This window comes from Amphiprion ocellaris, chromosome 4 (genome assembly GCF_022539595.1).
Source record: "Amphiprion ocellaris isolate individual 3 ecotype Okinawa chromosome 4, ASM2253959v1, whole genome shotgun sequence".
In the NCBI taxonomy this organism is placed as follows: domain Eukaryota; kingdom Metazoa; phylum Chordata; class Actinopteri; family Pomacentridae; genus Amphiprion; species Amphiprion ocellaris.
The window spans coordinates 10,258,957-10,286,182 of NC_072769.1; the positions used below are offsets into that span (position 1 = coordinate 10,258,957).

The window sequence follows — 27,226 nt, forward strand, 5'->3', positions numbered from 1 at the left end:
ACTAGGTCGTTATCATCAGTAACCATAATGTGGGTGTTTTGACAGTCCATAAAATGAATTATTCGTCATTTCCACTCCACTGGCCGCTTCGACTAGAGATAGCCTGTGTGCGTCATGCCCCCTTTACCTGATTTCACACAAGGCAGGAAGAAATGAGGGACGGAATCGTCTTAATAAGTAAAATCTTTGTTAATTGTTTCACGGCTCAAACTTTGTTTGGAAATTTAAACTATATCCGTCTTCCTGTTTTGCTTCGAGCTTTTGCATTTACTTGAACTTTGCTTGTGGCCTTTTGGAATGGGGGTCACACCTTAAGTCATAAATATCTTAAAATGTCATCTAGCACTGAGATTTTGAAGCATGTTTCATTAAACCTTGCAACTCTTTTGATGGAATGAAATATTTTTTTATCTTTCTAAATCTTTTCAAATGAAAATGGATATCAAGAAGTTCTCCTCACGAACGTTATAGTCACTTTTTGTGAGGAATGAAGTAGCTAGTGATGCTTCAGATAAAGTATTGATTTCAAAAAGACAATGCAGTGAAAACATATCCATGAAGACAAGACATTGTTCCAATGCACCACATAGAACTTCTTCAGCCAGTTCTAAGTTGGATAAATAGGCACCAAAAATGGTGGAAATTAAGCTCTTTCAGTGGTAACAAAAACAGAAAAAAATGCTGTAGATGTTCAATACAAAAAAGTTAGAACATTTTATTGGTTCAGTTTGAGCACAGATAGGTGTACCTCCTGAGGAACTTTTATGCTCTGCTTCTCACAACTAGCAATATTTTCCTCCAAAAGAAGCACTTCTTTGCTGGCCAACAGAATATTGACAAGTTCACTGAACAGCTAAGAATGTTGTCTAGAATATTGACTCGTGTCTCCTAAAAGCACGCCATGCAGCATCCAGGAATAAACAAAGAAAACATGAAAAAGTAAGCTTTATGGGTAGTAAAACAAAGTAGAGGTTATTTGTTAAATAGAGAAATATGACAATTTTAAGTTGCTCAATTTCAGCACAAAACAAACAAATTGCAATCACAGTATCTGCTAGTCACAACGTGTTTCAGTATTTTTTTATGCCATTTAGTATAGAGTGGAGAACACATACTATCACGAAAACCTATAGTTTCCATTCCATGCCATGATTAGTAATAACAATGACATTGTCGAACATTCACTTTAACAGCCTGATTAACGATTTATTTCATGAAGATTTGTTTTGTTGTCTGTAAAAGGGAAGCAACAGCCATAATATTGACAATGTAAACAGATTCTTGTCACAGCAACACGAGCAATGCAACCACACACACAAAACGCATTTTGAAAAAATGTAAACTGGAGTACCTCCATTAAAAGGTTACAACAATGTGGCTCTGCCCTTACGACAGAAGAGTAAACAGCAGTTTTGTGTGTATGTGTCAGTGTTCCTTTATTATTAGAGCTGGTGGGAAGGTCTTTAGGAAGCACCACCTGGGTACATTTAGGCCTCGGCAGAGCTTTGCCGCTTGGGGAACTTGCATGTGGGAAAAATGTAGGTGTGAGCAACCTGTGAGTAAAGTTGTCAGCATAATCTCAAACAGACAATACATAAGAAGCACGACTGTGTGGGCGTGTTTGTGGGTTTGTACAACTCACCTGTCCTGCCAGCATTTCATACAGCAGAACTCCATATGCCCACCAGTCTACAGAGCGTCCGTATGGCTGATATGCGATGATCTGTGGAGGAAGAAAGACAAAGACTTTAGAAATTCAGCTCAGTTCAATTCAAAAAACTAATCGTCTGTTGCAAAATAAGACAACACAGCCTGCAGACAGATGTTGGACAAATGATTTTTAATAGCAAAGATCAGATTTGTTTTTAAAAAAAAAAAAAAAAAAAAAAAAAGTTTGGTTAAGACCAGCCTAAAGGCTCAAAGATGAGGTGGAATTTCATTACTGTGTTTATTTATGCTGAACAAAAATGTGTAGCAGTGAAAGTTTACAAAATTTACTTGAAATATGACTTTGAAATCCCAGTTTTGTCCATAGATTGTAATAAAAGTTTTATACAATGTAATATTTTAATAATTTTATGTGTACTGCTTTCATATTGGTTGACAGTTTGGATTTTAAAGCTACACCAGAAAAGTGCTTGTTCACAATAAGGAAGGTATCTTGAAGCTACCCTAGAATAGCACACATGAGATCTGTTTGGACATGCAGTATACACCATATATTAAATATGCAGCTGCAGCTGCACAGATTCTCTAAATATTTCAGAGCACGATTCATCCAGTACAAGTTTAACCACTTGTCCTATATTCTGTTACCTCTATCTGCATTGGATGCACCTACAGTATGAGCAGATCATAAAGATATTGCACATTGTTAATTCATAATACATACAGCACAGCTTCCAGTAAATCCAGCTGTCCGTAAATCTCTGCAATATTGTCAATGGACGCACACATGCACACTGTCAGTCTATTTTAGTAGGTTTGAATTATCCAGTAACTCAATTCAAGATCAAAATCTGCACACAAATACACAAATTGTGCTCTGTTAGTAAGAAGATGACTTGCCAACAAACAGGAGAAATTTAAAACTAATTTAGTCAAACTACTGCAGACACATGTACAAGACGTCTGACAGCAGCCTCGAAAATCCCATCTGAAACATTAAAAACTGACACACAATTTGCTTGCTTTTCTCTTCATACAGTGACAATACTCAGACAAGGTTTAAAGTCGCTGCTGTGACTAGCTATGAAAGCTGGATGATCCACACATCGCCTACATTTTAAATCACCTGCTACAATCTCATTTATTTTTGCCATGGTTGAACAAAGAAGATATGAAGCTCAGAATTTCTGACAGAAAAGGGGCATTTGGTGTGTGCGAAGGGAGTGGATAACAAATCACATAAAAGAGTCGCTGTATATCATTTTACAAGAGACAAGCTTAGAGCTACAATAACAAAACAGTGTGGCTGAAGCTTAAAAAGACAGTTAGCATATTTCTAAATGCAAAGTTCAAGACAGGAATAAAAACTTTTACCAATAAGAGTCACAAAAACTTTAAAATTTTGTCAAAAGACTTCAGAGGATTGAAAAAGTTATGTTTAATTTCTGAGTAGACTGCAAAATTCAGTTTTTGGTTACACTATCATGTCATTTATCAACCTTTTGTGTCTTCTGATAAAGTGTAGATACCACTACCAAAATAAAAGTCCTAACATCTCATTATGAAGGTCTATTACAAGGTGAGCCATGGTCACTGAATAGTACTGAATGGCTGTAGTCTTAATACAGACATTACCATGTCACATTCAAAGGCAAAGAGAGAAACAAGAAAAATAAAAAAAGACACTGAAGGTGGAAAAGAGCAAATAAACTGCTAGAAAACCCCTCTCAACTGTGACATTTTCTCTGGTGAGAGAGGGATTTCCTGTGGATTACACTGACATTGGCCAAGGTTAGGAGTTTCACCCATTCTGACCGTATTCATGCCACTGTGAAGACAAACATATTTAAACTTCACACCTGCTTACACATCCAACCATTGCTAGACAGCAGCTGATGCATCCATGTGCATAAACACAATTCCAGCTTACACAAGTGCGCGACACAATCGTGCATACACACTGAGAATGCACGATGATACAGGCATGTCGTCGCTGTTGGCTTTAAAATGAAATATCGGCATCAGCCCAAAATGAACATTGACAGGCGGCTAAGATGACGCTGACTAATGCTCAGCGCTGTGTCCTCAGAGCAAGAGTGTTCATGTTGAGAAAGATTACATTTGTTTACTTGTTTTGAAACTTGTGCAGTTGGTCGGCTTTGCCCTAGTTGTGACTAATGTCAGGACTCTGTCAGAGAGGGCATCATCCAAGCCTGTCAAATTAGTGTGAAGTTTGCATTTTTTTTTCAAAACGTTAAATAAAATAAATATGGCATGTTTTAGATTGGAGTAGATTTCATATTTTTCCAAGTAAATATATACATTTGAAAAGCAATGTAATTTGTGGCTACATCTGCATCATCTTGGGTATGCTTTAGTAATAGGGACATTGGAGACATACAGGAAGTGGGGAAAAAGTGAGTAAAGGCTTGGTGTTCTCTTCATTAGGTGGGAGAAATATGTGCAAAATGAGGTACAAAATATTGCTATATTGTATATGTGCAAAATTCCAATATCACGCATATCGAATTTCTGCAAAAATCCAATGCTGTGCAAAAACGCACAAGACACACACGACAATGTGGTGACCAACACACAAACCACCTTAGGTGTGTAACTGTCATACATTGCTTTGAGTCCCTTTCTGAGTAACATTAGACCTCTGTGCACACATGCAGCCCTAAGACACTCCTCCAGCTTAGTAACACACACATACACAGACAAGCATGGACAGCGAACTGTAAATGAGAATGGAGAAAACTCACGTGTTGCTGCACTATGCATGCATGTGCACGCTTACGCATGAATAAAAACCATAAACAGAGATCTGCTTAGATGTGTGGAAGCAGATTGTACCACAACCTTCAGTGCGTCACACCTGACCTCTGCCTTTCCCACGGGAGTCCGTAAACGCACACAAACACACACAGGTGGACGAACAGGCTTGGAGCACTGCACTGCGCTGTCATTATGCTGTCCTGAAGGCTGATGGGAGTCAGCTGGGCTCGCAGTACATCCACACGTTTACCCTCATGCAAGAGACAACCATGTACAGCGTTGCTTTGCACCGTGGCACAAAGCATTTATATGGAACAGATTCAATGGAGCAGGCTATGTGACATCATTGGTTTTCTTTAGATTATTTTTATCTTGTATTTCAAAGTGTTAGAGAACACTACAAACGCAAAGCAGTTTCTGAGTGGTTTTCCCTTTGTCACCTTTTTGCTCACTGTGGGTTTATTTTTCACTGAAATGTAAAGTCCCATGCCTCTATGCAAACAGCTGTCTGCTGTGCAGTAAAACTAAATTATAATGCCATAAATCATAAAGAAAGGGCAAAAAATAAAGTTGAATTTCTTTAAATCTATACTTTTTAAAAACTGGAAAAAAATGGAATCAGTATGTATATTTTTTTTCAATTTCCTAAAGGTGTAACCAATATAGAAAAAAATGATCTTACTTTACATACCACAGATATTTTACTGCTAATAGTTTAATCTGTTTTCATACTTGTCTCCTTTCTGCTTTGTATAAACACAGCCGTGATTTTGATCACATGATCACAACGTGATTTTTGGTCACAGCTGAGTCATTAATGGCTTCACAGAACTGATTGTTGTTCACAAAACCTAGTTCGTGCAAAAGGTTTATTTTTTTGGCAGTGTGTTTTTAAAAAACGAAACATGCAGAAAAGAATTTCAAAGACAAATCTTCATTTTAAGCTGAGATTTGATTAACTTCCTTCAAATCGGGAAATTGAAAATATGATAATTCTTTTTGTTTTTACGGTTTGTAGCTCTAATAAATAGTATAATTTAGGCCATTTTTTGAAGATAAAATGCCATTCAAACCTGTCTGCAGGTTTTAGGGTTCAGTGCATTAAAAGACAACAAATACTATATTTACAAAGCAGTCATGTAATTATTTTTCCTTGGTCGTTTACTATGTGGAGGCCTCTTATCACAGTGCATTTATCCTTGACATGTTTCCTAACCTGAAATGGTCAACTACATGTCAACAACATAGAAACCTTGCATAACCTTTCACACGGTCACCTAATGCTTAAAACCCCTCTTGCCAAATGCCGTAGTCGTCACAGCTCTGCAGACCACAAAGATGAGGGCTGTTCTGCTCATCCTGCTTGGCTGCTGCCTGTCTGAGGCAAACATCTTGGGACAGAGGTTGACTGCTATCACATATGTTCAAGATGAGCTGCCCACTGAAGCAGATAGCTTCACTTTGCTCAGGGAGATGATAGCTGTTTTGGATGAACAGAGAAATGAGCTGCAACACACCAAAGAGCAACTGGTACAGCTTCAGAAAGTACAGGGTATGTGTGGAGCGGAAATTAAAAACGCGATGTCTTTTGTCTTCGTAACCTGAATTATGAAAATGTTGTTTTATCATGAAAGTCTCGACATCACTCACACTTAACCGTCATTTCCTGTACAGGGCAGAAATCCATTAACAGCCCGATGGAGGAACTTTGGAAACAGGTGGATGCACTAAAGAAAGGCTATACAGGTACATCTGGATAGAAGGAAAATGAAAACATCACTACACTGGTAGATAACCTACATATTTATACTTACAGTTATGATGGATCTATCATTTGCTAACTGTAATAATGTATTCACTTGTAGTTTTTGTGTGCTGTTTCAAATTTCCAACATTTTAGGCAATTTTCTATCACTACCTCGATGTTTGAGTTGATATTATTTCCATTATTTATCAAAGACCATGAAGCCAGACTTAGAATCAGTGAGCTGCAAGAAGAAGAACAGAGGAAGCAAGTGCAGCAAGTCGTGTGGCAATATACAGGTAACATACATTTATCCACAAAACTATCAATCGCAAAGTACATCTAATCCAAACGGGAACAGTTGTTACAATAACCTTGGCCTCTGGCTGGACCCTTCACTCTCTTTCATTCCTCACATCAACATTCTACAGGCTAAAATCAAATCTAGACTGGGGCTCCTTTACCGTAATAAGGTCTCCTTTACATACTCTGCCAAAAACACTCTTGTGATGATGACCATCCTTCCCATGTTTGACTACGGCGATGTCGTCTATAAAATGGCCCCTAAGTGTGCCCTTAACAGGCCTGATGCCCTTCATCACTCAGCCATCCGTCTTGCTACCGGTGCTCCTTTCTCCACCCACCATTGTGACCTTTACAAACTGGTGGGTTGGCCCTCCCTTTACACCAGGCGACTCCAACACTGGCTTTTACTCATTTACAAGACCCTATGAGGGAAGACATCTCAATACCTCTCCAACCTCCTACACCCCTCCCATAACAACTACCACCTGAGGTCCAGTGATTTCATAACACTCTCTATCCCCAAGGTCTGCACTGTCTTTGGCCAGAATTCCTTCTGCTTTGCTGCAGCGATTGATTGGAATTCCCTCCAGAAATCTCTGAAACTGTCATCTCTTCCATCACCTTACATCTTTAAGCAGAAGCTGCAGCAGACCCTAGCTGATCACTGCACATGCTGAATGCTTTCACTGAATTTCTAGCATTAATTTGGGGTGTTTTAAATCTCTGTTTGAACACTTGTGTGGATTTTTTTGTATATGTGTTTTTTATTTGTTATCTTTCTTCCTGCTGGGGCCACTTGTCAGGTCATCATTGTAAAATTCTTCTCAACTGATCTTACCTGGTAAAATAAAGAATAACATAAAATAAAAAAGATGCAAGAGCTTGCCATTGCTGAAGTACAGCTAACTAAGCTGACTCTCTCTGCTTTTTCTTTCACAACCTGTGCATACAATTTTTGCTTGTTTTCAGTCTTATTGTGTTTTCATCCGCCTACTCCAATCATTTTTTTCCCATCTTTACTGAGCAGAATTGGAGGCCAGACTGAATGCCAGTGATTTGGAGGGTCAAAGCAGATGAGTGGAACAACTTCAGAGGGAAACTAAAGGTAATATAACAAATAAGTAAATTAGTATTGACCATTGAAGTAGCTCTCATTTCTGCTCATTTCATCTCACCTCATGATTTGTATGTGACAAAATGCTTCAAGTCATGCAGTATTTATTCCCCAATTTCTGACAAAGAGTTGAATGCTACGCTGAAGGAGCTGGAAAATAAGTTTAGAGATACAGATGGAGAAGTGAAGGCATAGCAGGTGGTTGGTCAAGGTAAATGAATTCATACTGAACTATTATATGCATCAATGTGTGTGCAAAATATTTGGAATGGAAGGTGCAAAGCAGTGTTGCCAGATCTCACAATAGAAACAAGCAACCAGCTCTATGGAAACAAGTCCAAAAAAAAAATCCCAAAAGCTCAAGTGTCACATTGTGTAAATGAGAGGCCTCTTGATAACAGTATAAATATATACATTTATTTTTGTTTGCAAACAAGCCCAAAATCCCACAACCTGCGACTGACGAGATTTGCAAGTAGCTTTACAGAAAAACAAGCTTAAAGTCGCTTATAATAAGCAGACTTGGCAACACTGGTACAAAGCATTTTTTGGTTATTTGCTTTTTAAAAATTAATGTGACATGGTGGAATTATCTTTGTTACTAAGTATTTTATGTCTGATCCCTCCTTGTAATGACAAGATTTGGAGGCCAGACTGAACGCAACCGATACCGAGGCAGAGACCCAAAGGATCCTGTTAGCACAGTTACAGACTGAAATTAAAGGTACATTACCACAATTTAGTGATTTTAAGTGTGAGTAAATAAGTGAGGAATCAGATGATGTTTAATATTTAGGAAATAATACTTTATGTCTTATATTTTGGTGACTGTCAGAGTTTGAGTCCAGACTGGATTCCAGTGAGAGTTTAGAGGAGAAACTTAATGCCCGACTAGCAAACACAGAGACAGAGGTGGACGCTTTGAAGACTGTTGGTCAAGGTAACTAGAAGAAAATCACTTAAAAAAAGAGATCTTGATTAAAACATTTTTCTCCAAAATTGTGACCACGTGATCTAGTGAATATTCTATAATGTATTTCCTTTAACCACTTATCCTCGTTATTCAAATAAAACTGAAACCTGTTTATGTAATACAGGACTGTATAATCCTGTTTTTATTTGCATGTTTATTTTCTGCTTGTTTATTCTAATAATGCTTATCTGTTTTCTATCCTCACTGAGCAGAACTAGAGGCCAGACTCAACGCCAGTGATCTGGAGGGCCAAAACACACGAGTGGAACAACTGCAAAAGGAAAGTAAAGGTAATTTAGTGAATTATTAATGAGTTGTATAAATTTCCTCTCACCTTAACTGATCGAATTTCACTTCAAGATATATATATATAACATCAGGCATAATAATATGCACATTTTTGACAAACAGAACTGAACATTAGACTGGCAGAGCTTAGGAAACAGTTTGGAGATCTGGACACAAATGTGAGGGTGCTGCAGACTGTTGATGAAGGTAAATTAAGTGCTTTTTTGTCATTGTTGTTTGATCATAAAAGCCGATGTTCTGAGAAAATGATGTGTTCATGTTTTATTCTTTCATGTGATAACCAAGAAATGGAGGCCAGACTGAATGCAACTAATGTCCTGGTAGAGATACAAAGAACCCAGGTGGTGCAGTTACAAGTGGAAGTTAAAGGTACAGTCACAGAATTAAATGACCCGCGAGTCCTCAGAAATCAAAATCCAGCTGTTGACAGATTTATTTCCTCATTTTAGAGATCGAGTCCAGCCTGGAGTCCAGTAACATTCTGGAGAAGGAGCTGGCTGACCGACTGGAACAAACCGAGACCAAAGTTGAGGCCTTGAAGACAGCTGATCAAGGTAAACAGAGATCAACACTTGGTAGATATTTTTCTTCAGTTGCCATATGGAGTATAAGATATTCATATGTAGACTGTTTGCAGGGTTACCCACTTTGCCACTAATGGAAATTTCCATAAATTTTCCATGACCTCTTCATGATTAATTTCCTCCCGTACTGGTTTGTTAGTTTCAAAAGAAATGAAAAGACCCATTTTGCTACAATTGAGCTGAACTACAATGTAATGCAATACAGCCAATCAAGGTAAAGAGAAAACAGTCAAGAAGTGCTTGTAAGGCTGATGCTGCTGCACATTTTTGCTAATATATCACCTAACTGATGACTTTAATTCCATTAGAACTGGCAGCCAGACTGGGAGTTACTGAGAGCATAAGTGAGGAGTTGAAAAGCAAGACTGAAGTGACTGAAAGGGAGATGAAAGCCCTGAAAACAGCCGATCAAGGTAGGCCTTTGATTTTGAAAACTACGTTTAGTTAAGATTGTGAAACTAGATTGTTATGGCAATTAAAACACTCCGTTTCATTTGATCAATTCTCAGTTTTAAATCAGATATAATAACTGAATTTGTGCTGTTCAACTTTTGAATTTTATCTTGCATAGAGCTCACCTCCAGAATAGATGCCAGTGAAGTCACGGTCAAGGAAATGAACACACAAATTGGAGTTACTGAAACAAAAGTGGCAGCACTGGAGAAAGCAAAAAAAGGTAAAAACAAGCATTCGGTGTATAAGGTAGCTACATTTTTTGTTTGTTTGTTGAAATGCACTGTCTGTAGATTTCAAAGCAGTTTTATTGCATGTATTTATTGTTAAGTTGGCGCTATGTACCGTCTCTTATTGATGTGTTGTTGAGTTGTACATAGTCTAAAGGTTATAAATGCTGTGATGTGGGGCATCAGTTCATACCTCATAATTGATCATAGTTCCTGCGCAAATAAATATTAAATGACCTAATAAGTGCAATACGTTGGCTCCACTATGCATTTCATATAATCCTTGAGTTTATAGTTTTCTATCTTTTCCACTATTCCAACAGAATTTGATGCTAGAATGAGTGCCACTGAGATTCTGGGCCAGGACATGAACAAAAGACTGGAAAAGGCAGAGACTGCCATGCAGACACTTACAACAGCTGATCTAGGCAAGCATGTCAAACTTGTTTACATTTCACTTTCCTGTAAATACCAATTAATATACAACTTCAACTGTTTTATTTTGTTTTTAATCACATATCCAACACCTTTTTCATGGCTCTCTTGATTTAAAAACTCAATCTTTCTAGTTCTATTGTGACACAGCTGACTTGAGCTGACTGTTGTGTGCAACGTATTTTCACGATAGAGTTGGAATCCAAACTGGAAGGACATCAAGTCGTACATGAGGAGTTGAAAAATAAGGTTGAGCAAACAGCTGCAGCTGTGGAAGAGATGACGACAACAATGACTAAAGGTACATCAGGGTACACATCAACATGGGAAGGATCAAGTATAAACCATATTCAGATGGGAACACTTATTTTTTGTTTCAAGACAATAGAACAGTTACATTTATGTATTAAAAATGTGTTTTACATTGTCCATCATGTTTTGTTCATCCTTTGACAGATAAAGTGGCCTTTTCAGCTGCTTTGGAGGAGAACCAGATGCACATTGGACCATTTAAGAGAGAAACTACTCTCATCTATAGAAAAGTCATCACTAACATTGGTGATGGCTTTGATCCCACTACAGGTAATGTATTCAGCCTCATTTATTTTTTATATGTGGGCTTAACATATAGCAACCACAAACACAATATGTTTCAGCTTTACTCCATCTCTGAAGTATGTAGGTCTCTATTTGCTTTCCTTTTCATTGTTCTATAAAACTGCCAAAACAACAAACTGTAGACTTTTTGGAACAACCTTTCTTTCTTCCTTTGCCATTGCATAGGTGAATTCCTGCCCGTGTTAAAATTGTAGGTGATTTAATTGCATTGTGATAGCAATAAAAATCTCAATGCAAATTCATTTAGCCAGTCCTACAAAACTTGCCCCTAATGCTTCCTGTCTTTGGAAAAATTCAATAATTAGGAACTGACAGATCAAATACTCTAGTGCTGTAAATACCATTAATTTTAAGATGACTTCTCAACCTCTCATTTTTCCACACTGTCTGCTCAGGTTTCTTCACGGCTCCAGTTAGCGGAGTTTACTACTTCACCTTCTACTCTCATGCTAATGGAGGAAATCCCGGCTTTTTAATGCTACACAAGAATGGCGAGGTTGTCGTGGGAACCGCAGAGCACCCAACTGAATCTGACCTCACTGATAACGGCTCTAATGGTGTGGTGCTGCTGCTCCAGAAAGGAGACCGGGTTGATGTGCGAATGGAAGCCAGTTCCTGGGTCTGGGCAGACAGCGATCGCAATCTCTGCACTTTCACTGGTATTCTGCTGTAGAGTATGACCAGTGATGTGCCTGTCAGCACTATGTAACTTTACAAGTGGAATCTGAATTTGAAACACTTGCAAAAAAACTTCTGTAATAAAGCAAAAAAATATTTTGTTGGCGTGTATGTGTGTATTACTTGCGCTGCTTTAGATTTAAAGTGCATTGAGGTTATTTAAATAAAGTTGGATGAAGGTGCAACATTGCATGCAGTTATGTTGGGGTATCAGAGATTTGTAAGGCTGCCATTGGAAATGCATGGAATCACACTTCATAATTAACAAGTTATAAGTTCATATCTAAAATAGGACTGGAAGCTCATGTTAATACAAACACTAACACTGTAACTTTTGTTTAATTGCTTTCATGCATCAGTGCTTTCCTGAAATCTTATAATAAGTGACAGTCCTAACTGTGTAGATCTAGCAAAAGTTTTGTTCCTTCAGTGCCTGTCTATTAGCTCCCTGAAATCATGTCAACATGTAACAGAATATTAAAGAGACTATAGCCCAGAGTGACAGGACAATGTTAAAATGTGGTTAAGGCTCTACTTCCCCATCCCCTTTGGCATGAAAGCAAACATGGCGCCTTGAGAAGGTGAGAAGTGTTAAGCCATAATCCTTGGCTTTCTTTCGTGCTTTGGTAAGAAGGCGGAAAAGTGCAGTGGGGAAAAGACTCCTTCTCTTATCATGCTTCATTGTTTTTAATTAGCTTAAGGGTCAAAGACTCTGTGGTGAGAGAAACTCTGCTTAAAATCCCTGAGCTCGCCTGTTCAAATCCTTCTCCCCAAAGGAATCGTGCTGCCCTTCAGTCTAACCTGACAACTGCCAACCAATTCAGCTACATACTCTACAGACTTGTTTTCACATACAATTCTCATTGCTGAAACGTTCCACTATGAATGGGAAAGAATGAGGCCCTATCCTTGTAAACTGAAAGTAGACCAGCTTGTCTCTGAGAATAAAAAAATATATTCTGAATGTGATGAGAGTCAAGTTGTTTAATATGATACAATTTTCTTAAAGGAAACAGTTTTACTAAAACAGGATGAACTAGGCTAATGCCAGACAGCGAGTCATGTGTGACATGGCATATTTGTTGCTTGGTGTCACTGGAATTTAACCTTACAGTCTCTCTTGTAAAATTGTATGCAATAAGGAACTTAAGCATGGAAATCATGTAGACACATCAGGTCAATGTAGCAAGGAGATCTGCAGCCTCGCGTCGGCTTGTTTCATGGGAATGAAAACAGAGAGGAGCAGAGACAGAAGGAGGGACAGAGAGAGACAGAAATGGAAGAGAGTAAGTGAGAAAGAGAGTAAGATTGCATTAAAAACATTAAGAGAGGCCACAGTTTGTTTTCTCATGCTAAAGACACTGTAATTGCTGTTTCTTTACATCTGGGTCGCTCTGAGGATGACAATGTTGGCTGGTTATTTGCTTGATTGACTATTAGTTTGTTGGTCATTTCACCACTTTGGTGCAGACTGAAATATATAACAACTGTTGAATCCATCCACAGAATGTTGCAAAAACATATAAAGTCCATAGTGGTTGAATCCTAATGATGTCACAATGTACAAGCATAAAATTTGGCTCAGACATTTGTGGCTCTTAAGACATCAAACTGCCACTGACTGTTGATCCCTTGTACTTTTCATCTTCGGTCACTAAAAGTTTGACCCTTTTGGGACACGGTGAATTATGTTAACAATAAATTTAGTACAAACATGGTACAGACTTTTCTGATTTGTTATCGCCATCATCAGGTCAAATAATTCCGCTCAATTCAGCTTTATTTATACAATGCTGATTCACAACATAGGTCATTTAAGGGGTTAAGAGAAACCCAACAAATTCAATGATTCCTTTTGAGCAACCATTTGGGGGAAAAACTCCCTCTTAACAAGGCTCAGGGAAGGTGGCCATCTGCTTCGACTGGTTGGGGAGAGGTAAAGAAAGGAAAGAGAGGAAAGAAACACACAAACAATGCACGTGAAAACAATAACCACTGGACAGGTTGTTTGGGCCCATACTCAACATATTTGCTTGCTTTCTGCCTGTGCTAATTAGCAAATGTTAGCATGCTAATGTACAATGGTAAACATGATAGACATAACTGCTTAACACCAGTATTTTTATTGTAAGTATGCTGACATTAGCATTTAGGTGCATAAATACAGCCTTTACTAGGCTGTAGACTCTTGTCTTGACTCTCTTGTCTTGATGCTTTGCTTTCAGACAGATAATGACAGATTTTCTCAAAATGAAAATTTTCTTTAGATTCCAAAAATGAAAAAAGTCAAGATTTGCTTTTTCTGTATTGTCGTGTTATTGTTACACTGTCACAATTGTTTTTTCTCTCAGCACTCACGACTTACTGAGTGGGAAGTATGAACAAAAAGAACGAGGGTAGAAGATTTGAACTCAGTCAGTGAGATTGATGTGAAAGGAAGGAGCAAAAGGAAGGAAAAACCAGAGGACAATTGGAGTTCAGCAAAAAGAGACTGTTTAGATCAGTTTCAGGCCATTCTGCCGAGTGCTGCACTAATGTGACGCCACTGTGACTCATTGCCCTTGCCACCCATCGCCTAGTCTGCAACAACACCAGCGGACAAATACAGTTTCAGGCACGGTGACCTTCGTACTCCCAACCACCTCATTAAGTCTAGATCTTCAGTTTTTTCACTTATTTAGCATCTACTGGGATGTTTATTTGCTTTGCTTTCATTTGCATGAGCGTGATTAAAAAAAAAAAGTGTTCTCTCCTTCTGCCAGGTTGCCAGTGATGGAAATAGTCAAGCGTGACTTGTGCCTGACATTCTCTCCTGTCATCCCGTTTTTTATTTTTATTTTTATTTTATCGTACGAAAGCCTCTGGCTAGTCGACCTGATTCACTGAAGTACATATGTGTGATGTGTGTGCAAGTGAAAGAGGCTAGGAGGAAGAAAGATTTTGTTCTTTCTGATTAGCGCTTAGAGTTGTTCAGTGTTTAGATTTTGAATTTGCCAGCGTATGTGCATTCGTGTACCTGCTCTTGTGGCTCGAACAGTCTGTGTTTTCTGTGAATATTTTTGTGTGTGTGTGCTTGTGTGAGAATGTGCATAGGCATCGCCGCAGACATCTCTCTCCCATTAGGCCTAATGCTACATGACAGTTCTGGATCAGACTGCTAGCTATTCAAGGCTATTCTCCTCACCACAGACACACACACCCGTACGGGTGCATGCAAGCACCAACCTATGCTCCTTGTTCTTCCTACAGAAACATAATGTGGTTGAACCCTACAATGCACGACACCACCTTTATGACCAACACTGTTACAGGGTGCAACATGGACATTTGCCTTGCTGCTGCTATTTGTTTGCTTTAAGGAATGTGTGTGCTGTGAAGCAGAGCAGCGTGCATCAGGCCATGCTTTGGTGGTCTGTTGTTGAAAGCATTTCTCAGCACCGTGCCGTTGGTTGGTTTCATTCACTGATGATATTAATGAGCAGCCTTGGGGCTTACGTGAGCATCCTACTCTGCAAGTTAAACAGCACCTTTTTATATATGACTCCCCCCAAAACCCTGAATCCTTTAATGTAACCTGATAGCATCACTACCTAAGGCTGTAGAACTACAACAACACTCAGGTGACTGTACCCAGATAATTTTAGGCTGTCTAGTTTGGGCAAGACATGAATACATTTACACTTATTTGGGTTTGAAAGGTTAGGTAAAAAAATCCAGTGTGTATCCAGTGTTAATGAGTTGGTTGTTATGCAGTTTTTCCTTTCTAAATTTAGGGAATTTTCTTTAGTCAGCGTAAAAGGATAATTGTCATCTGTAGACATACCCACACAGCTCTCTAAATAATAGATACATATTTCTACATGGGTCAAATATTAAATATGCAGTAATTACACATATAAATTCAGAGCACAAGATGTATTATTACTGACAGTGTAACATATTTTTTCTTTATGAATCATCAATCTATTGCCAGCAGCATATGAATACATTGTAAATTTGTTACATTGTTGCACCAAAAAAATGCAGTAAATTGTACAAACTAACTGCACCGGAGGGGGGAAAAAAGGCATCTGCATAAGAATGAGGCAGAGAGGAGAGGTTATATTAACAATGTCAAAAAGGACAGAAGTATGTCTAGTTTTTTTTTTTCTTAATGTGGTAGAGAAGTAAACTAAATCATTTTCTCTGGTTCACATTCTCTGCAGCTCTCACTTGCTTTTCCAGCCACAGATAAAGGATTTTGTCAGACTACTAATAGCTCTGATCTGAAATCACTGGTTTTGGGTGCCTCAGTAATTGGCCCAGAGTTTAAAATTGGAACTGCCGTTGGTAAAGAATGTGGCCAGATGACAACTCCATGATGAGTCAGGGTTGCTATTCCTAGTTCGCCAACTTTTGAGGAATAAAAAACAGTCACAGTCATTATTCGGCCTAAAAAAATGAACTACATACATCTCTGCAACTTACACAACCCTGAATCACAAATAGTCAAGTTTCTGAACCAAAACAAAATAGGTCTAATTATAAATTAGCAAATTACCCTTTAAAGTTATGTGCCTGTGTTATAATGTAATTAGCTTTTTGTACAAAATAAGTTAATTTCTTTCATGGAAGCAAATTAAAGTATAATCCAGAAAATGTATGTTTCAGTCACACCATTCTGTATGGCTTCATGTGAAGTTACACTTTATTATAAGTTCTGCCTGTTCATCCTGAACTGAACTAACTACAGCAGAACACCAGCTCAGCGTCTGAAAAGTAGGACTTCACTGATGACTACATTTCTATATCATCCTGACACTAAAAACTCTGCAACTGCTGTTTCATCCCATAGAGGAGTGAACATGGAAGCAGACACTGTGCTTCTTACTGCCACACTGCAGCGAGGACCAACTAGAGCAAAGAGGAAAATGGATCACGTCAGACAGTTCAATGTCCTCAAAGGCTGTTCTGAATTGCCACACACAAAGCATCATAAAGCAACACATTTCATATCCTGCTGTCTTTCATTTGCTTCCGTCATTGTCCAGTTACTTTTGTCAGCTTTTGGTCTTTTTCTCACAGTTAATACCTCAGGTTTCCTCTGTTTTCATTTTCAGTCTGCTCCCTTCTCTCTCTGTCTTGCTTCCCATCTCTTTCTCTCTGTGTCAAAGTCACTGAGGTGTAAATTCACATTAGTGTGAGCATTTCCTCCCAGACAGGAGCTACCAATGACTGGGTATATAGGTCAGAGTAAACACAGCGACAACTCTGTGCCAGAACATGTGTGTGTGTGTGTGTGTGTGTGTGTGTGTGTGTGTGTCTGTGTCTGTGTGTGTGTGGCAGTAAACAGCAGAAACGCTGCTGCATTTTGTCACATGTGTGTCGGCAACCAGGGACCCACTGCAACATGGAACTGTACTTCAGCACTGATGGAGCTGTGAGCCTGTGAGCAGGTGTGTGTGAGGAAGAGAAGTGTGAATGTTTCTCATCACACGGTATCTCACATATACTGAGATACACATGATCGCAGACCCAGCAACACAGCTCTGGTCCAGAATATAAACTAATAAGGGGTATTTGGGCAAAAAGTCCCTACTGATGCACTCCAGTATTTACCCAGAAACCAAATAGTTTTGAAAGGAGAACTGAAAAAGTAACTTTGCAAACCTGAACCTAGCAATTGAAGCTACAGGCTCAAACATGTAGTAAAACTCAGGGCAGGAAGCACAGCAAAGGCAACACAATCTGCGTCTGCTATTAAGAGGGGATGTTTAGGAGACAGAATGCCCCAAAATTGCCAGCAGGGGGCGTAGATGAACTGATATGCAAAGGCAGAAGAAATTACAGAAAAGATTTTAAGCCAAAATTGTTTTACTTTGCTGCAGGAGCAAAACATACGCACACAAGTGATTAGGACGTATTTGCAGTGATTGCATATTGAGCTAACCTAAGGAAGCTGTTGTGACTATTTTTTATTTGTCCAGTAACAACTCAGCTTTCCTCTGTGTCAAAATGACTCTTGACAAATATGCCACTAAAACAGATGTGAGCAAATGACTTAAAGACTATGTCATACCAATCCACACTGATCTTTTTATATACAGGGAAGTCAATCAATTATTAGGAAAATCCTTACAGAAGGACAATGAGTAAGAAAACAAGATTCCCTCCACAAGACAGTGTTAGAAGGTGGAGAACCTTGCATGAAGACATCCAAAATTTACCAATTAAAAAGGAAAAGGAATGAAATGGAAACCTACGGTACAATTTATCAGCACAATTTCTGGTGAGCTTGTTCAAATCACAGAGATGGACAAATGGCGTGTCGGAAATGTCATGGTATGTCGAAAAAAGCCATTTTGACGATGTTTTTACACATATTTAATACATATGCAGAAATACACAATCATAGGAGCTAAAAAATAATGATGGTAAATTAGTTTTTTATTTGGAGCATAAAAACCTTACTAATAAACTGTGTTGATAATATATGCATATAAGAGCAGACCATAAAGGTCAGTTAGATCTGGTGGCTCATGTTCAGATGGTCAGTATGTGAAGTTTCAAAAGAAGCTTGCTAAAAGTTTGTTCTGTGAGGCCTCTATGCATCCTTTATGCGTTCAAAACACAACATGATTGCAGCTCCTGTGATAAGGCAAGAATCTGGTGATAACAATACTTTGGGGAGTTTTTCTCAACAGTTTTTTGATTAATTGGTGGTAGAGTAATGCAGGGAGTGTGGCAGTCAGATTATAAGTGAAACACAGGACAACAATGGTCTGCAAAATGTTTATGGGAAAGTCATGGAGGAGATAAATGACACCTTGAAGAGTATCGTTAATTCACTGAGCCATCACTCATCTGTAAATGACTTCAAGTTGAATAAATCAACGACCTAGGACACAAATGAGTGCACTCTCAAATCTATAAGATTATTGTAGAATTGATTAGAAATAAAACAGTTTTGGGGACATCAGGCTGAGAGAGCTATTTAAAGTGTCTCCCTAATACAGATTGAATAAAAGCAGACATTTTAAAAAGGTTAGAAAAACTCAAAGTGACAGAATTATTTACACAAAGCAGGCATCTAACCTGCGAAGTAAAATTAAATGGATAAGCGTATTAGAAGGTTATTCTTCTGTCACAAACAGTTTCAGGAACACTGTCGCTCAATTATCTCTGAAAATGTCACCACCGTGAACCCATTGTTAAGGTCAGCCCTCACTTAGCTGGAGTGTTTTTGAGTGGGTTCATGTGTGTACAAGTGTTTGTGTGTCCTGATGAAAGCCAAGTGTGCATATAGATATTTTTCTGTGGACGCCCAATTTCAGACATTGATGCAGCGTGTGTTGCTGTTACTGACATGACTGTGTGAGAGTGACTTTGCATGAAGTATGTGAGATATAATTTGAACATTGAATCAGGATCTGGGCTGCACAGTGGCTCAGTTGTTAGCACTTTCACCTTGAAGCTAGAAGATCCCCAGTTTGCATCCGGGCCTTCCCGGGATCTTTCTGAGTTTGCATGTTCTCTCTGTGCATGCGGTTCAGCTGGGATAGGCTCCACCCCCACCCCCCCACCCCCACCCCCCCGATCCTAATGAGGATTAAGCGGTGGATGGATGGATGGAATCAGAATCTGCTCCGACCCTCTGCTGTGTCATCCAAGGACTGTCGCATTAGTGTCACTCGGACTCTGAACAATCACAGCATGTTCACCCTGCATCCGTGAGGTTGAATTAACCTCCTGGTCTGTAAGAGGGGTTTTAGAGAGAATCAATAACCAGCTCGCAATTAAACAGAAGCTAAATAACTGAAAATGGGCAGAGCTGGACAAACTAAATCAGTACATATGAACTTCTACAATCTGCTGCACCAGACCTCTCTGGTGAGATGTAAATAGAAATACCTTAATAAATGCAATTCAATCTATTACATTAATAGATTAAACTGATACCTTCAGATCCTATTAAGTGCTTTCTTGAAGTGGTTTACTTGCATGATTGCTTGTTTAATCAAATGTTCCTTCTCTGCTGATATTTCCAAGAAAAACCTCAAGAAGTACATGGTTTTAATGGGTTTTGAGTGATTCTATTTGTCTGAATGGTTCATATTTCTTTCATATTTATTTTTATAGAAACTGATCTTTCAAGTTGCTATCATGTTTTCCCTTATCCCATCACCACACACGCACATAATTTTGTTGCTGCCCGTCTGACAACATGAAAAGCACTTTGGTTAAGTTAGTTTCCTTTTTTATGTAACATTCTACATAAATTAATTTAATTTGATTTGGTTTTCTCAGTGTTGCAAACTAGTTACAAGGAATAGAAACACGATCAAAATCATAAAAATGGAAAGCCCTAATACACTCTTATATACAGCAAAAATGCTTCCATTTGTTGACACATTTTGATATGACTTGTTTGTAATTATACTGTAATGCTACAATATAATTTTTAAACAAAAACATCTGGATTTTTTTTGTTAGTTTTTTGGTGAGTTTGATTTTATTTTTTTTATTTTGTTTCACCTTGCTACCAGTTTTGCATACTAGGTTGATGCCCAAAAAAAAAAGAAAAGCAATTTTTTTTAAGACACTGAAATTCTGAAATATTGATACCCTGCCTTAGTTATTCATCCAGTTTGTCAGCTTGGACTTACGGCCTGATTCCCTTGCAAATGCACACACAGACTGCTGTGGACCCCTCAAACATGCAGTTTTTTTGATTATCCTACTTTCTGGACTGCTTGGAGAAAACGTTCCATCATGTGCAGCAGATCATTGTCTATACAATCCCAACGCATATGCTGTTGGTGTCCTTGTAGATCAGCGGCTATGTAGATAGTCCACAAAAATTGACTGCACAGGGACGTCCACACAGAGCTTCACGTAACCCTCCGATGACGAAATTTACGCCACTCTGACCTGAGCAGATCCCCGTGTGGTCGCGGATGTGGAAAGTATAACACTGGCCTCCAGACTGTACTGCACTCCTGCCCTGAGTGAAGTGGGGTTTCACTGGGACCGGACTCTGTCTAACTGATGAACAGATGATCGCCTGAACAGTCAGAGATAACTGGACTGGAAATAGTTAAGAAATGGGTATACAGTATTAATACTGCATGTGAGTGTGCTGGAGTGATAGAAGTTAGTCCTGCATGAATGAACCTTTCGAACTATTCAAACACAGGCACATCTTAAAACACGCTCAGTGGTGAAGATTCCTGCCACATTTTTCGAAAGCATGTTACCAATCAGCATCTTGGTAAAAGGACGGCAATCATTACCACAACTGAAAAGGTCAAATTATCAAGTCAAGTGGATTTGTCTTGAAATAATTAGTCCCAGAAGCTGAACAAAAACAACGATCCGATAAAGGATAAATGCTTGCTCACGAGAAAACACATTGGGATGCATGGGGACACCAGCCTGTACGTTTGGATTAAGTTTGGACTTGCCAGCGGACACACTGGGTGTCTGTCTGACTGGGACACTTACGTCATTAGAAAGTGCTTGCGTATATGTGTTTGTGTGTGTCTGTGTGTGTCTGTGTGTGTCCTGTCTATCCGGAGGCACTGACCTTAATCTGGGGCACAAGGGTGACACAGGCTCAGACCAGACAGTGACAGAAATGACCTCATGCATCAAAACATGAGCGTGCGCAGACATTTCATACACACACACACACACACACACACACACACACACACACACACATCTTTACATATTCAGCCTTGCTTACCTCTGGAGCGATGTAGTCTGGAGTGCCGCAGAAGGTTCGTGTGCTCACTCCTTCTGTCATGTTTTCTTTACACATGCCAAAGTCAGCAATCTTAATGTGTCCCTCAGCGTCCAGCATCACGTTGTCCAACTTCAGATCCCTGAGGAAGCAGAGGGGCACTTAAAACATGCTTTAAGATGTTCTTCGAGGAGTCGGTCCCAGTGGGTGCCATTAGTTACAACTTGATCTACCTAGGTTTTATACCATATATTCCACACAAACTCCTGCTGTTGTTGATGAACGTTTTTACAGACAAGATAATAAAACACTGGAGGCCTCGAGAAATCATGATGCAAAAGACAAAATAGACATATATTGTATCATAAAAAAATGTTTACACCGTGTAAACTTGTTTATACTCACCTGTAAATGATTCCTTTACTGTGCAGGAAGAAGAGACCAACAGCGATCTCTGCTGCATAGAATCTGCAATAGCAACCATATGTTCACAGATTTACAACAAAAGGAAACTCAACGTTCAGTAGCATAACTGATAAACTGTGAGCATCAGTGAGTGCTTTGCTGCTAACAGACATTGTCGTCATAACAAGAGAGGTGTGAGGCTGAGATTAAACAGCAGAATCAAAGGACCAGTTGTTGATGTGCCTTACACTGCCTGGGGTTCTTTGAACTTGCCCACTTGTTGGATATGGTACATGAGGTCTCCTCCGTTCACATACTCCATGACAAAGTAGAGACGGTCCTGTGGTCACACAGACAGATAAAAGAAAAGAAGAGCCATTTTGATTAATGCATTTTCATTTTTTATGTCGTGTGCATTCGTCACTGTGCATGCAGCCCATTGTAGTTGCTCCTGCTCTTTTATTAGCCACTTTTTTCATCAAACCAGATAATTCCTCAGACGCCGTGACATAATAGTGAGACATCTGGACTCATTATGTTTCAATGCAAGCCGGTAACAAATTTTTCACTTCACTTCCTGACTAACCCTCAATAATGTGCAATAACTTGTATCTCTTTTTATTCAGACAAATATAAAACCATTACTATTTATAACATTATATACTTTTTATTTTTTTTAGAACGATGCACAATGACATTTTATGCTTTTTCTACTTATGTTTATATTTTTACAACATATTTCTCTACTTATGTTTATCCATGTTTTTTTTGTACTGTTTATATTTCTAAGATTTTGAACAGAGCAACTATAAGGTAAGCTACTTCTCCTTGTGGATCAATAAAGTATTTCTACTTCTGCTTCTGATTATTTTGTACAAAAACTGCATAAAGTTTCACAATACTTCTACATTTCTGTTCACGGACGAGGCTCTAAACAGAAAGATTCAGTTCAGTGTTGAAGCCTAACCTAACCCTGCTGCCTGAGCTCTTCCATCTTTCCTGCTACTCTTTCCATGACAAGGTGACCTAAAAAAAAAACCCACAACAAAGAGCTTCATGGAAAAACACAGACATCTGTCAGGTAGCATTGTCTTTGCCTTGCAGTGCTGGTCTCTTTCTGCCCGTGACAAGTTTGGCCTGACCCCAGTCTAGATATATTTGATAGTCCCTTACTAAGAAAACAAAAAGCAGCAACTCCACAATGCAGAAGACATATACTGACAACAACACTTAACCTCCTAAAATGTTTGACACCAGGTATGAGCTCTGACCCTCTCTGCACTGCAGTGATGGAGCCTCGAGCAAAATAAACAGGACATCGTCTCTCCATCTCTGTACCTCAAATACTAAGCTTCTCTGTGTTGTCACTCAGTGATGGGTCACAAAAATGCTTCAGTCAGTTGGACTTCGTTGTAATGGATGATGACAAAATGCTGTCGAAGCAAAACAAATCCACAATGTTGCGTATGTAACTTTTGTACTTCAGGTAATTAGGCCTTCTAACTGGGCAAGATCAAATGTTTTACCTTTGTAAAGAAACATGCAAACATAAGAGAATTAAAATAAAGGAAAGGTTCGCCTAAACTATGAACCTCAAATGATAAAGTTAATTCAAATTTGGACAATTGTTCAAATCCATTTTGGGACTTCTTTGTCAACTTTCTCTCCCTTATTTCTTCTTATCTATCCACTTATGAATGTGCAAAATGCCTCGAAAAATAATAATAACATAATTATTGAGACAAGTCTCCATATGTACATGCTTCTAGTGGCTTTTGGCAGCTCTTAATGGTCTGAAATTTTTATATTTATTTTAGAAATGGATCCTACTAGTTGTGACCCTGTGTTTTATATTACTTGATTTTGTTTTACAGATTGAGTCTCATCCTGTCTTGATGTTGGCACAAAACCTATAAATAAACCAAACAAGTTGACACAACAAGAATTAGACCTATCAACACCAGGTAGAATCTCTCTGCATTTCACAGTTTACCAGTGTGTTGTGTTTTTTGTAATGATGTTTCTGCACTTGTGGACCAATATCATAGCATTTTACCGCAGCAAAACAGAACGAGTAGGCTACACTAACTAGGAGTAAGGGGAAGCCTGTGGCACATAATAGGAAGAAAGGAATCCAAGAAAAGTTTTTGCTGCTCTAGATAAAAAAAGAAACTCAGCTTTCAGAAGAATAATTACAGTCTGAAAACCAAATCGATCAAAGGCAGGACATTCTTCATCAGCAGGCGTTGACAGTGTTTGTGTAATTAATCTCACAGTGAGACAGAGGAACACAAAAGTCCAGCACAGGAGGATAAAATATCCAAGCATTCTGGAGAAACAGCTACTTCATATTAAATATGTGTCTGTACGTCATTTCGTTTTAACGAATAACTACATAACAAAAGCAGCTGTGTCTTCACCGTAACTGTAACTTGACAGGCCATAATCAACACTTAGACAATAAAGCAATAAGCAAATCCCCACCATCAGTCGAGGATGGTTTACTGATTGTCTCACAAGTTCATAATTTAACAAATAAGCATAAATGCTGACAGCTAAGATTTCCCAGACATTCCACCATCTACGTAACCCGAGAAATGCCAGAGCACAAGTAATGCTCGGTAGGTTAATTACGAAGAAGAGTTTGCACAGAAAATGTGGAAATACCAGAGAGATGTTGTGAAAGTGAGAGTAACAGTGTTCTTTTGTACTTGCTTCTGTATGTGAGAGAATGAGTGTGTGTGTGTGAATTCATTAATATGCTATGAAAGATGCCAAGCTGTGTCTCCTCCTACTTCCTCTGCCTACATACTGGTGCTGGTGGAGTTTAGACTGCTAGCAGGCATTTATTTGTAATCCAGCTCTAATCACAAAAGGCATTCTGGTAAGGAAAACTTTTGATTTCTTTTACATTTGTATTTGTGGACATTTTGTTTACACATTATCTGACTTTCCCCAAACTTGTTGTTTTGTTGACAATTTATGTTTGTATTCAAAGTCCCCTGAACAGTTAACTTTAACTAATCATCCTAATAAATAATCATATTTAACTTTCTCAACTTGGTGTCAAACCACACTGTTAGTCTTCAATGAAGTAATCCACAATGTGGACTGTGACTGCTGCTACATTCAAAGTACCAGTACTATCAACAGTACTTTTAGAAGGGGAATCCGTCAATTCTATACATGTAGTTCAGTTCTGTTAACTACTAACAAGGACTCTGTGTGAAAACAGTTGTATGTTTTCTGAAACTCTCTCAGCTTGGCCTGAGAGATCACACATTTTTAAAGCGAGGCGGGGAAAGTCTAATGACAGACACTATAAGTCCGCTTGTGTTGTTACAAATTTGAAAATGAACCGTCTCTCACAAGTCCCCCAATTCGTAAAATGTTAAGTTGTTGAATTACCCTTCTGTTGATATGCAGTGACTAAGCTGCCAAATTTGGCTGAGTAGTAATACATGATTTTTTTTAACATTTAGCAAACATGTATGAAAGAAAACAATGAAGAGTGCATGTGACTGTGTGTGTGCATGAGAATGCTTGGTTCTTCCAAAGGTATGCAAAGCTTAATAAAGCAAGACAAGAGTTGAGAGAGAGGCGCCTACAAATGCAATCAAATTACTGTGTAAACTCAGTTTGTTCCTAGACGTCTGTATTTACTCTCTTATTTAAGCAAGTACAATACACTACAATGAATAAGACTGTGTGTATGACTGCATATGTGCTTATAAAGTGCACACATGTTACATTTGTGCTGTCAGGTTGTGCAGTTTGATTTTAGCTTTACTCAGAGTTAAAACGCACATGCATGAATGTACAGCCATGTGGTCTTACATGTGCACACACACACGTACACACCTCAACCTTCTAATTGGGGTTTGTTTGTTTCCCCTTTTGTTTTATTTATATAACTTGTCATACACGTCCTCTACTGCCCTCTACAAGACTTTATGACTAAGCTGTTTGGTTAAAAGTCTGCTCCTCAATTAATTTGACCTGACCCGGCCTGGACTGACCCGTCCTGATGTACGGTGCAGGAGCGTTTTACCTACCACAGTCTGGAAGCACGAGTGAAGATGTGTGAGGAAAGGTGGCTTGTCTTGTTGGGCCAGAACTCTCTTCTCCACCATGGTACATTCAACGTCATCGTCCTGGATCACCACATCCTTCTTGAGAATCTTAATTGCATACAGCTCTTCAGTGGCCTTCATCTCTGCGAGCATGACCTTTAGAGAAACAGAGGGTGGCAGAACAGGAGGAAAAGATCATCTACATGTACAGACCACTTTTTCTTACAGCCTGAGATATTATGCACAATCTGTTACTGGAGACATTGACAGTTATTGCTTTGTTTTTAAATTGATCGCTGTCAACTCACCTTTCCAAAGCTGCCTTTCCCCAGCACGGCCAGGAAAGCAAAGTCGCCGAGTTTGACCTGGTCCAGGCTGTTGGATGGCAGCTGGCTGGAGCGGCCGTCGTCCGTCTCAGTGATCACCTTCTTCCCTGGGCCTAGTTTGGCTTTCTGCACTCAGGGCAAAAAAGACAAAGTGTCTAAGAGATAAACATCTTAAAACACACAGGCATAACACAGAGCTGTGCAGTGCAGTTTAAACAAGAGAACTACTTAATGAATTCCTAAAATGTTGGAAAATATTAAATGCATAAAATGAGTTTATACAATATTAAACAAATGGTAGGCATCAAGGAAGCTTCTTTTAGTTGATTCCTGTCATAGAGATGACCAAACTTTCATGCATTTAACTTCCTTATTCAATTGTTTTAACCAACAAGGCAATTATCATACAGGTACATGTTTGAATTTAGGTCCTATAATAATGTATGGCATCTTTAGGTGATATTCCTCTACATGTGTTCACTCACTCATAATGCTCATTTGCTCACTCACAGCCACAATACACTGATCGATAAGCAGAATTCAAAATTAATGGTGTGAAATGAGACTGAGGCATCATTGTGGAACTGATGTGACACAAAAATGGCTCTATACGGATACAATTGAATAACGTATACAGGGCTGTAGAATCAACAGCAACTGTCATACTGTGACATTTTATATCCAATAAACAGTTGGAGATTTCTACCTGAACATTAATCTTATAACAGATTACATAGTAAAACTCATCAAAATACATTTAAATCTCAGCAATGCCCGTTGTCTTTGGCTAAAAGCAGCAAAGCTGAGA

The 27,226-nt window shown here is 38.8% G+C and overlaps 1 protein-coding gene across 6 annotated transcripts in view; it reads right to left on the bottom strand.

The window, feature by feature from the left end:
- Nucleotides 1–27,226, bottom strand: part of prkcaa (protein kinase C, alpha, a) — a 153,029-nt gene that overhangs the window by 23,127 nt on the left and 102,676 nt on the right. For all 6 annotated transcript variants that reach the window (XM_035953657.2, XM_023282082.3, XM_023282084.3 and 3 more), the window contains 6 exons: nucleotides 26,401–26,544; nucleotides 26,075–26,248; nucleotides 22,268–22,359; nucleotides 22,020–22,082; nucleotides 21,618–21,756; nucleotides 1,643–1,723 (listed from right to left, as the gene is read on the bottom strand). In XM_035953657.2, the coding sequence (XP_035809550.1) occupies nucleotides 1,643–1,723; nucleotides 21,618–21,756; nucleotides 22,020–22,082; nucleotides 22,268–22,359; nucleotides 26,075–26,248; nucleotides 26,401–26,544 (693 nt within the window). The remainder of the gene's footprint in view (nucleotides 1–1,642; nucleotides 1,724–21,617; nucleotides 21,757–22,019; nucleotides 22,083–22,267; nucleotides 22,360–26,074; nucleotides 26,249–26,400; nucleotides 26,545–27,226) is intronic.